This window comes from Penicillium cinerascens, assembly GCF_028974065.1.
Source record: "Penicillium cinerascens strain IBT 15544 chromosome Unknown contig_9_segment0_segment0, whole genome shotgun sequence".
Lineage (NCBI taxonomy): Eukaryota > Fungi > Ascomycota > Eurotiomycetes > Eurotiales > Aspergillaceae > Penicillium > Penicillium cinerascens.
Window position 1 is genome coordinate 2,447,640 of NW_026695296.1, and position 12,087 is coordinate 2,459,726.

At 48.6% G+C, this 12,087-nt stretch overlaps 4 protein-coding genes across 4 annotated transcripts; 3 read left to right on the forward strand and 1 right to left on the reverse strand.

The window, feature by feature from the left end:
- Positions 1–386: 386 nt before the first annotated feature.
- Positions 387–2,268, forward strand: N7498_007775 (uncharacterized protein; the record flags this gene model as incomplete). Its single annotated transcript, XM_058454837.1, has 2 exons — positions 387–1,250; positions 1,315–2,268. The coding sequence occupies 2 exons, from the start codon at positions 387–389 to the stop codon at positions 2,266–2,268; spliced, it is 1,818 nt and encodes a 605-aa protein (XP_058307086.1).
- An 814-nt stretch (positions 2,269–3,082) lies between these two features.
- Positions 3,083–4,843, forward strand: N7498_007776 (alpha-keto acid decarboxylase family protein; the record flags this gene model as incomplete). Its single annotated transcript, XM_058454838.1, has 1 exon — positions 3,083–4,843. The coding sequence occupies one exon, from the start codon at positions 3,083–3,085 to the stop codon at positions 4,841–4,843; it is 1,761 nt and encodes a 586-aa protein (XP_058307087.1).
- A 299-nt stretch (positions 4,844–5,142) lies between these two features.
- Positions 5,143–7,572, forward strand: N7498_007777 (fungal specific transcription factor domain-containing protein; the record flags this gene model as incomplete). The annotated part of the gene is made up of 6 exons (XM_058454839.1): positions 5,143–5,213; positions 5,457–5,569; positions 5,628–6,199; positions 6,260–6,533; positions 6,582–6,692; positions 7,046–7,572. 6 exons carry the CDS (start codon positions 5,143–5,145, stop codon positions 7,570–7,572), a joined length of 1,668 nt encoding a protein of 555 aa, XP_058307088.1.
- A 1,860-nt stretch (positions 7,573–9,432) lies between these two features.
- On the reverse strand, positions 9,433–11,439 carry N7498_007778 (uncharacterized protein; the record flags this gene model as incomplete). The annotated part of the gene is made up of 6 exons (XM_058454840.1): positions 9,433–9,870; positions 9,945–10,270; positions 10,334–10,357; positions 10,418–10,881; positions 10,954–11,067; positions 11,153–11,439. The coding sequence occupies 6 exons, from the start codon at positions 11,437–11,439 to the stop codon at positions 9,433–9,435; spliced, it is 1,653 nt and encodes a 550-aa protein (XP_058307089.1).
- Between the last annotated feature and the right edge of the window lie 648 nt (positions 11,440–12,087).

Below are 12,087 nucleotides of genomic sequence, written 5' to 3' on the forward strand. Positions count from 1 at the left end.
CGGTGCTATGCGATCGCTCCTGTTAGTTTCAGCCCCGCCCCGCCCCTGTCAATTCTGCTATCTCGTTGGTTGAGTCTGACCCCAGCCGAGATGTGTTTTGCGATCGGGGGTTAAATTGCGTTATATTGACCCTGCCGGCTACGAGTGTCTCATGTACACAGCTTGGCGTAATTGTATCTCCACTCATGAGACGTCCCCCGCCGCCACTCCTCCTGATCCTGGTTGATTAAGAGAAGGGCCACCCCTGGTGGTCGTGCGACTCTGTTTTACTTTCTTTCTGTTTGGCACCAGGCCTTCTGGAAGGCTGTCCGTTCATTGATCTCCCTATTCTACAATTCTTTTCATTACTATTTGTTGCTACGGACTGGGTTTCGTGACATCATAACATGGGAAAAACTACGACGGTCGTCCAGTCTCGCACAAACCCGGCCATGGACACCATCTCATTTCCTGTCTTGACCTATTCCGATGCAGCGCCGCGTGATGACCTTCGCGATATTGACAAGACTACTTCCCAACGGCTACCCAAGCAGGGCGTTGTTGCACAGTGGGATTTCCCTCGACCCCAAACAGCAGACACTAGAACGAACAGAAAGGCACCGCCGGGTGTTGGGGCCACTTTCGACTTTAGGTTGACTGCCCCGCCGGACGAAGCAGTTCCCTCCGGCGCTCCCTCGGGCGGGAGTCCACTCGGTTCACAAACGATAGGCATCGCACTAGGAAGCCCGGACATGTTTGATTCCAAAGCTTTGCCCCCTCCGAGATTCAATACTTCAATATTTGCGCAGACACAGACCGGACAGCCAACACCGCCGCAGAAATCAAGCAAGTGGAAAAAGATTGGAGGGTTTTTTAGGGCTAAGAATGCACTTGCATCACCGACTCAAAGTGCTCATCCGGGCCCATCAAAACAGCTGGGACAAAAGGAAATCCCATCGGCAAAACAGCAGCAAATGAAAAAGCGGAAGGGCTCCAATGAGGAACGGCCACGGATTGGAGGCGACCCGAAAACGAAAGCCGACAGCAACAACTCGAGTTCGCAGCGAAGCCGCAATTTTTCGCTGTCAAAGAGAATACCCACCAAAGAAAATTTGGAGAATCAAAGTCTACGGCTGGAACTTGATATTCCGGATATCCAAATGGAGCGATACAGCGTGATGTTCAGCAATGTGATGAACAAGAACCAGAGGCCCAATCTGCTGGCCAGGCGAGCAAAGACTCTGGATAGCCTCAGTGTACCCAGCAACCAAGTTCGTTAGCATGTCTCGTTGATGCCAGTATATACTTGGAACGAAAATGTCTAACATATCATAGCTATTCTTTGCTGCCACTGCCAAGCCGCCGCCGGTTCTCATCCGACGAGCCACCTCCCCAGCACGATCAAGTTTCACATTGTTCCCAACTTCTCAGCCTTCAAAAGCTGCGCAGATTCCGGGAACACAGAACTTCTCTCGAGGGCCTAGTCCTCTTCTCCGATCAAACACTGTCCCTGTGGAAAGCCCATCTAGGTCGCCTCTGGAGCCAACGCTCCGAGCAATCCCTAATAATAATGGCGTTTCGTCTCTCGAGTCGCCCATCACGAAACAAATTTTCAATGAGTCTTCCAATACTCCTCAATCATCTAATTCGTACATTCGCTGGGAGGACAAGCCCCTCCCACCTATCAACCCCCACCCTAGATCGCGAAAAATGTCTCCGCAAGACATTCGAGCAGTGCAAAGTTCTTTTCAGCAGCAACAAAAAGCATTGCAGACAAACAAAAATTCAACTTTAAAGGAAAGGTCTGATCGGGAGCGACGGAACCTGACCGTCAAGACTGGACGAAAGCCACCGTTGCCGCCCCCGAAAGACGCAAAGGATAAATCCCCGTCCAAATCATCGCTGAACAGCACTGCTCCCCCGTCCAAATTTACAGCGGAGCTAGTCAACATCACAGCGTCCCCAAAAGAGGTGTCCTCAGACCCCAAACCGGACCTACCAAACCCACCGCGGGCAGAACCCATCCGAATTCCGCCCGTGGCTGAGCCCGAGCAACTCGACACAAAGGAGACCAACGTGGCGATCCCAACAATTGAAGTCTCCACAGCACGATCTATCTCATTGAAGAGTGGCAAGCGACAGGTGCTCGTTCCCGTCGGGTCTCGGGTAGACCATTTCAACGCGAACGAGAGGCTCGTCGACCGAAAGGCTTTACTGCCGCGCATTACCGATGTGCAATATGGACATAAGCATGCTGTCTCACAGGAATTGCAGATCGAGTCTTTGTGATCCCTGTCCAGCCTTTTTTCCTATTCTTTACACTCTTTCACCTTTCTTTTGCTTTGTCTGAGCGTTTGGGCTTCTGCATGTGGATAGGGTGTTTTCCTCCTTTCTCTATACCTAAGCACATAATTTCTTTTCTTCAGACTTACATTTTCAATACATGTCACCTTCGTGCAACCTTCTAAACTTAACATCCCGCTCTTGGATGTTACATGAGATTCGTTGCCGACTCGTATTTACAATTCTGAGGTTCGTTCTACGAGAAACTCTGGCATTTCACGACTCCAATCCCAGGAGGGAAGCGATCGAAAGAAATTGCGCAGAAACAAACAGTGCTTGCTTCAGCAATGCCAAATTTCAAATTCTTTGGATGATTCTTATTCATGGAGATATGCATATTTTGGCAATTACGAACCCGGAGCGTCGTTTTTTGTAGGGCTCGGAGGCGCCTCCGAAAAGTGGAGAAGATTTCGGAACCCACCGAGGTAGCAAGACCAATCACTTCATGCAGGTGCATGAAGCGGCAACTATTTTTTCTTTCATTATGTCAAGGACGTCCTCGGCGGCTCCGGGATGTCTGTGGGGTCTTGAAAACTGATTGGTCACCAAGCTCAGGCTTGATGTTTGTACCGAGAGGTCCAGGACACTCAGTAAGTTTGGCGACCACTTAAATATTCTCTGTCTCCTCTTTAATCTCGAAAGGGATTCTTCAGTAAATTGATCCTCTTCTCTTCATTGGAGATTGAACCTGTTCCCTTTCCCAATCACTTGCCATACTCGGTCAATTTACTGCTCATCCTTCTGTCTGGTACGCTCAGAGATGTCGACGCAAATCACTCTTGCCGAGTATCTCTTCTATCGCCTCCGGGATGCTGGTGTTCTGGCAGTACATGGGGTACCTGGAGATTATAACCTCACTCTACTCGATCATGTCGTCCCATGTGGTCTGGAATGGGTCGGAAACTGCAACGAGCTGAACGCCGGGTACGCAGCCGATGGATACGCTCGAATCAAAGGAATCGGCGCTTTGATCACAACATTTGGTGTGGGAGAGCTGTCTGCCATCAATGCGATCGCTGGTGCTTATGCTGAAATGGCACCCGTGGTGCACATTGTTGGAACTCCGGACCGAAAGCTACAGTCTTCAGGCACCCGTCTTCACCACTCATTGTGCAGAGGCACGCCGCGTGACTTTGAGCTCTTCGCCGAAATGTATGAAAAAGTCACAGTCGCGCAGGAGAATTTGATTAATCTCTCCACGGCTCCTATGCAGATTGACCGAGCTATTCGTGAATGCGTTGTTCAGTCCCGACCTGTCTATATCCGAGTACCAATGGATATGGTCAATGAGATGGTACCTAGAACTCGCTTCAATCGATCTATGATGGTACCTGATACTCTCTGCTATGGAGCGGCCACTCTATCCCCGCATCCAAATGAGCCTTTGTTCGAAGAAGAAATCGCGGACCAGATCGTCCACCGCATCAGAAAAGCCAAGCAACCATTGATCCTGGTAGACGCCGGCACCTCGCGGTTCGGAATGTCTGAGCAGGTACATGAGCTGGCAAAAGTCACTGGGTTTCCCACCGCAACAACACCTTTCGGAAAGGGAATTATCGATGAGGGTCTGCCCAATTTCCATGGAATTTATGCACCCATCGGGAAAACGAACTATGTCTCCTATGTGGAGGCCTGCGATCTCATCATCAATATCGGGCCCATGCATAGCAATGTGAACACCTACTATTTTACGACTGTTCCAAAGGAGGATATTTCTATCGTCTTTGAGCAAAATCACGTTATGATTGGATCTTGCGCACAGAATCTGAAGCCGAAATCGCTACTTCAACAAGTACTGGATAACTTGGCTCGTGATGGTATCACCCCATTTGCCCCTTATCCGGATCTGCCACGGATAGCTCTTAATCCGAAGATTTTTGACATTGATCGGGACTCCGAGCTCACGCAAGATGTCTTCTGGTCACGAATCTCAACTTTCTTCCGTTCTGGCGATATCATCTTGACTGAAACTGGGACATCTAGCGTTGGAGGACGAGACATGGTGTTACCAAAAGGCACGACTCTAATAAACTCGAGTGTTTGGCTGTCAATCGGATACACACTTGCAGCGGCACAAGGCGCTGTCCTCGCTCAACGACATCTCGCCACATCCACGTCTTCTCCCTCCGGTAGAACTATCTTGTTTGAGGGGGATGGCAGTTTCCAGATGACTGTGCAAGAGATTAGTACGATCATTCGCAAGAAGCTTGATGTGATCATTTTCATCGTCAACAATAACGGATACACCATTGAGCGTCTCATCCACGGCCCAGAGCAACATTATAATGATGTCGCTGCCTGGAAGTATCTCGACTCTCCTTCTTATTTTGGCGCAAACTGCGATACCGAGTATCCCATTTTTACAGCAAGTGCAAAGACATGGCGTGAATTGGATTCCATTACGAATCAAACGACGTTCAAAGATGGACGTGGGCTTCGCATCGTGGAGTTGACGATGGAATACAAGGATTGCACTCAAAATATGAAGGACCTTCTTGGAATGTACACCAAGGAGGAGTAACGGCTCTTGCAACATCCCAGAACATTCCAAAATGTTGACTATTTTGTTGGCAAAACTTTCAATTCAAGTTCATTGCGAAAAGCTCCTCCTGCGAGCGCCGAACTAAAATACTTCCATCTTCATAGCGCTTCCCATGTAGCGTAAGGAATACGTTGCTTAAAACCAATCTAAAAGGTGAGCTGTATAGAATGTGTAGTTGATAAAGGTGGCGCGGAGAAAGGTCGGCCCGAGCACAAATGACATTCACTTGAGGGTTCGGATGTCTCCGAATCACCTCCGAACAACACGTCGGATTTGAAATGCCACCGGCCAGAGCGGAGCCACGGAGCACGCCCAGTCGCCGAGGCGCTACTACAAAAGTGGCATCGGCGTGAGTTTATACCTAGCAGTCCCATCTCTGATCCATATCACGTCGTTAACGATCCATGAAGCTGCGCGAATTGCAAGGCAAAGAAGGTCAAATGCTCCGGAGAGTACCCATGCGTATATTGCACCCGCCGAGAGCTACATTGCACCTTTCCAGCTTCGGGAGATACACGGGTACACTCACTGGCGTAAGTTTATGAGCTAGGGGTCCATTGTCGGTGAGAAATTTCATCTAACTTTCATCCAGGCGAATCCAAGAACTTGAATCTCGCCTCGCATTGTACGAGCCCAGAAATTTTATCCCTAATGCGACTGCCGTGACTCCATCCCCTCGCCAAGGTGAAGAATTGGCAACACAGCGTAAGCCATATTTTATCCAAGGAAGGGGGTTGATTATAACACTGACACTCAGTGATAGGGATCTCAACCGAGCGCGACATCGGCTCAAGCCAAGAGTTTGGAGATCGAGTGCAAACCCTCTTTGAGCGAAGGTCGACCCGAATATCCGAATCCAGCATTCAATCATTCAAATCAGCAAGGCAATCTCTCTTTCCCGAAAATCCAAGACCACTTCGGCCTAGGGAGAGTCGAGGAGACAGCGGGCGCGATGATCTGGAACTTCCCTCGGAGGAAGAGGCATTCCAACTACTCGATACGGTCTTGTTCTATTTCGAAGAGCCTCAGCACCTATTCGACGCCCGGGATGTCTCTGATCGACTGACGTCATTCTACGAAAATCAGAGTGAACAACTTGATCATCCCAATATCCGAGTTCTCCAAATACTTGTCATTCTAGCTCTTGGAAGGCTGCTTCGAGGCGAGGAAGACCATCTGGGCCAACCTCCAGGAACAGGAATATTCATATTTGTCCGAGATCACCTACCGAACCCCGAAGACCTTCGATCTCATGGCGTGCCGGGCATAGAGGTTTTGGCAATCATCGCAATATACCTGCAGAATATTGATCAAACGGAGGACGCCGCTACCTATGTAAGCTCATCGTTCATTCACGTTCCTTTGCCTAACCAACTGACAAACCCGCCTTCACAGATTGGGCTCGCCCTTCGCTTAGCGATGCTACATAAACTACACCGGAAAGCCATCATGAAGCATCTTCGGCGCTCGGAGGTAACGCATGTTAGCCGTCTTTGGTGGACGATACACTCACATAACAAGCGATTGATGATAGCTACCGGCTGTTCACTAAGTCTAGACGACAGGTCTGTCGACGCTTGTTCTTTGGCTGAATCCCCTGGCTTCCCAAATCCATCCGCCTTGCAGATCAATATTGATATTGCACAAATTCAAAGTCGGATATATTCCGGTAAGCATCATACAAACACTTTTTTCCACAGTTTCTGATTATTACAAGTCATATACAGCAATGAATCTTGCCCCAACAACGTTTTTCTCGCGAATGTGGAAGGCATCATCTCCTCACTTCACGAAATTGCGGCGAGAATCGAGCAAAATTCTTCATTTGGTACGACGCAGCCATCCAGGAGACAGCTACGGACCAGCATATCACTTTACACAATATTATATCAGGTATTGCTACCCAGTCAAAGTTCCAGCTTGCGAAACAGCATATTGAACCTTATTGATAGTCAATAATTTTGACCCTGCGTCCAATCGTACTTCACTTGACCAAATCAATACTCGATCGTGATATTACATTTGTCAAGAGTAGTCATGCCTTTCAGCACCTGACTCACACATGCATTGAAGCTGCACGCAGGTGCTTGGAGCTTATGATAGTCGCGCAGAAGGAAAACATGATAGGCAGGTCATTTCTGAAAAATGACCCCACCAGGAACTAAAGCTAACCCCCAAAAGCAATTTTCGGCTTTTTTGATCTCGATTCGATATTCTCTGCGGGTTTCATCATGCTACTGGCGGCGATCATCGACGCTGCCGGTGTCAGCAATGGCCCTAATCCGGCCTGTCTTAAACCGAGTCCAGGTATATACGAGGCAATGCAGCTACTTGAGTGGCTGTCTGGGCTCCATAACCGTGCTGCAATGGTCCGCATGCAGCAGATGCTGGGACTTTACAGGCGCATACCGTCTTTGATGGAGGCGGTAAATTTGCCGGAAGATGCAAATGATCCAGATAGGGTTCATTCACTATCGCAAGTTGAAGGAACTGTCGCTAGAACTCACTCCCCTGAAAACTACAATCCGAGTATCAGGATGAGTGGAGCCTCGATGGAGGAATTGGACCAGAGCTCTTTGCCAATTGAGTTTCCGACGGATCCTCATGATGTATACTCCTTGTACCATGATGAAGATTTCGTTCTGACTGGAGCTGATATGGCTGATTTTGAGGTGCTACAGCGGCATTTATTTGGGGGTGATACCTAGAGCTGATAGTCAAAAGATACGAAACAATCTGTTTGAAAATAACTTCATGTCAAGCCGATTTCCAGCACTTCACTTGCTTGGACAAGGAAAGATGTATAGAAATGGCTACCACAGAGTGGATCTTGTTGACTTCGTCTATCTCGGAGAGACTCCGTGATTATTTCTTGCCGGCACCCCTTGTATACACCGTGGGTTTTACATACTAGAGCAACTGACCTTCACACTTGAACAAACTACAGATAGTGCTGTACTATACTACTTCCTACTTTCTCTGGAAGTATGCTTATGACGGGCGGCAGTCCACAGATGGAACAAGATATGACAGCAATATTCTCGCAAACACAAGCATGCCAGGACCATATGTTATTCTCAAACGACAAATCAACTTTCTGCGGTAACGGGGGCGAGCGAAAGACTCTCACAGATTCTGCCCCCATCGAGTGGCCTGATAATAATTTTCTCAAGATCCCAAGTCTCAAGCTGTTTCTCGGAGATCGGCACACTCAATGCAGCGTGACCAAAGCGGAGCTGAAGGTCACCCTAGACCTGGCACTCACCCGCCCCGCGGGTCCAAAGTCCGGAACCTCCACCCGCACCTCCGAAGGTCAGGGTCCAACCCCACCAAGCCTGACCCTGACCCTCCAAGGGTCCCTTGATGGTCACCCACTGAGGGTCCAACCAACCCACATAAGAAACACTTTACCTATTTAGGACACGCCTTACTATTTTAGATAGATGACTAAGTGGATTGAAACCTAAAATATGACTTTTTCTCCTAAAATCAGTCACGTGGGGACCCTGAGGGTAACCCTTGTCGACATACGAGTTGCTCGAGCTTTGAGTTACGAGACAAGACCTGCGTGTCTAGTTCAGAGCTATTCAACTTACACCTACTAGAGGAATCTCCCGGCCACTTTTTACGTGCGCCGCGTTCCTCCGGGACTCGCCCCCTTGCAAACCCCATAGGACACCAACACTCCCTGTCTATGACTGCTCGGAGGGCCGCAACACATTGGGCAAGATCGTCATGTGGCGGGACCCTGCCAGGGCTCCCGAAAATCTTCCAGTCTCATACACGACATGCAATCAGCTAAGATGCGCCTAAGCTCTAGCGACCCCTTAGCGCCTATGAAACATTGGCCTTTCATGCAACCTTGGAGTGGTCGTGTCTGTCCGATAATTACAATTTCTTACAGGGTTCCTGACCCATCCTTCGGCCCATGTCATGATCATCAACCGTGTGCACTTCGTCCCGCGCGGCCTCTAAGGGAACGCTCAGTACCCTATCACGATCGGCCACGGATCTCCTCTGATTTTCCACGATCGCATCCACATACACGTCTCCACTGCCGGCCCGGGGCGAAACTAACAATTTTATCATTACGCGTTAAACTCCTAGGTTTGATTTTGATACTAAGTTGCCTGTTGTCGGCCCGAAAGCCAATTTAGACTTTTGCCCTCAACCCCGAGAACCCAATGAAGTGGAAATGTTAGTATTTCTAGTAAACCTGGTGATTTTAGGCGTTTTAGTGAGTATCATCCACGCCCCAAAGTGGGGTAAGGTTACTCTTGGAAATGGTTATATCCTTGCATCCCGGTGCCAATAATAAAAATGCCTCATGATAGTCTTTTGCTTTGCAGCTCCCACCAGGTTCATGTTCTCGTTTATTTTTACAGTGATTCAGTAGTGATCTACTTCGCTATGGAAGCACTGAAATTTTACAATCTCCTCTATTGTTCATTCAATCATATGAAAACTAATTCTCTTGTTGAACACTTTCCATTCCATTTTCTGAAATGGAACAAATAATCCTTGAATTTCTCCTCCCCTGCGAAATAACCAGATGATGTGTCCTTTTATCACTGCTGCATCATTTTCACCCGCGTTACAGGACCCTTGTAGACCTTCCGACCGGTAGTCACATAGTAACTCACGCAAACTGTAACAACTCCCCCGAAGATAGCTATACTCCAGTTCATGGTAGTCAGGTCCACAGTACTGGTCAGGGGGAAGAAGGTGAATACAAATATCACCAGCAAGACCAGGATAGAAATGGTGTCACAAATGGGAGCAAACTTGCCCATACTCCAACGCGCCGGCGGCAGTGGCTGATTACGCCACCGCCGAATGCGAACACACGTGATGGAAATAATGTAGGAGGAGAGAAGGGCGGCAAGGCCGAGGGACATAATGGCGTTGAAAGCCACAGAGGATCCGATATTGATCAAAGAAAGGAGGGAGACGATAACGAGACTCGCACAAAGGGCGTTTATTGGTACGGCAAAGGTTGGGTGAACCTGTTTGTGTTTCATTGTTGTTAGCAAAATTCATGAAACAACTCGAGTGGCGAGGAGTATAGAAAGGAGCTCACCTGCGCAAAGAAGTTGGAAAAAGGAAGACCCCTATCGCGGGCGAAGGAGTAGAGCTGACGAGAGGTCGTGGCAACATTACTGATTGCCCCGCAGAATTGCAAAATCATAAGCAAAACCGTCATACCGGTTGTAGCACCGACTGATCCTGTGGCATTAAGAAAGACCTGAACGAATGGGAGACCTGTCTTAGACTGAAGGACTTCGTCAATATTGCCCACGCAGAATGCGTATGTGATGACCATGACCAATCCCGTGGACCCGTTAAGAATCAGCGTCCAAACCATGCCCAGGGGGAGGACTCGAGACGCGTCCTGGATTTCTTCAGCTGTGTTACGGTATTAGTCTTCTCTCTTTTCAGCCATAGATTGGGAAATAGTGGTATACATACCCATATGAACTGCTGAGTCAGGGCCTTTTCAGGAGACATTGTTAGGATCATTCAAAAGTAAGGACCATCAACGCGTCGACATACCCATCAATGCAAATATAGGGCCACTTATTCCGACCAGACATGAGAGCCCATTGTTTCCCCATCCACCCCGATCCTCGATAGAGCCGAAAACTTCGGAGGCGGGTACAGTGGGAGACAGTACCCATAGAGGGATCAGGATGCCGAAGAAACCAAAGCAGTGCACAATAAGGATAATTCCTTCGATCAAGGGAAGCTTTTGCGCGAAGAAGGTATTAAAAATCAAGGCTGCTATGGCCATGGCAATGACGAGCAGCGTAACATGCCACGGCTCATAGGTATATGTATGAGGGTAGTTGATGGCAACCACACCAACCAGCGTGTTAGCGACCGTATAACAAGCTGATGCTATACCGGTATGCCAGCCCAACACGCAAACCCAGCCAGTGATATAACTCAACAGGGCCTGTGACCTAGGAGGTGCAAACTCGGACACCCAATGATACTGACCACCAGACGTAGGCGCCCTAGACAGTCGAGTCGGAGGGGTCAGCAATCGTAATCCGCACGAAATTGACAAGGATCTTCAATATACATACATTGAAGCCATTTCGGCCATGGAGAGGATCACAAAGCTGAACCCTGCCAGGCCGCCTATATAGGTATAGATCATTCCTCCTTTGCCGCCGTTTGTCAAGCCGAAGGATGAACCGCTAATTTGATACGTGAGCTCATGATCCGATATGATGCGATGAGAATCTCCTTCGCAGTAACAAACCCTGATCAAGCTAGACTTACAAAAGAACAGCTTCCCAGGTGCCCATCAACACCGCTGTAAATCCAAGAATTGAAAGAAACCGAAAATTTCTCTGCTGGCACGTCAGCTTTTGCTTTTCATTTGTATACTTTGGACGGGAGGGGTCGGCTGGGTCTAATAACGCCTCGTAACCGCGTACATTGAGTTCCTGAGTTCGCCCAACTCGCTCCATATCTTGTCTGTCCCGCGCAGTTCCCGCCTTCCGGGAGTGGACTTCCCCTGGCGTGGACTCTAGGACATTCAACTTGATTCCGTCCTCGTGCCCCATGATGAAGACTTGTCGATTCAATTTATGCGTCGAAGCAAAATAAAAAAGGTAGTTATCGAAAACTGAAAGAAATAAAGATAGTGAAAGGAAGAACGGGTGGGAAGATGGGGGAATTGAAGATATGGACTTAGTAATAGACCAAAGAGCAAGATTATAACTATGCTTTCAGTTAAAAAATTATAATCTTTGCAGACAGTGGGACCGAGGCTAGGCGCGACATTTCCTTTGCTAGAAGGGCGGGGAAGTAATATAACTAGAGTTTCACAAACCTTGCAAGCCTTGCAAGCCTTGTGAGCCTTGTGAGCGAGCAAGCTTAGTGGTTGCTACGGCCAAAGTGCAGTGCGTTACGGTAGCATGAGTAGCTGCGCCGGCCCTAAGAAACCAAAACCACCCTCTGGACCCACGAAGTGGATCTATTGAAGCTCAATTATTGCTTCAATTTGATCTAGAGTCATGCCGCAATTTATTGCTTGCAGGGAATATTCGAAGGCGGGATGGGATCGTCGGTGTCTAGCTGTTGCCACGTTCAGGGTCTCAATCCCACCTTCCTCTTTAATTCAGATAATATGATTGGACGAATTTGTATATTGAGTTGCAAACCTTTGGGTGGATGTCGGGAGGCTTGGCCCCCGCCCATGGGGCCGGATC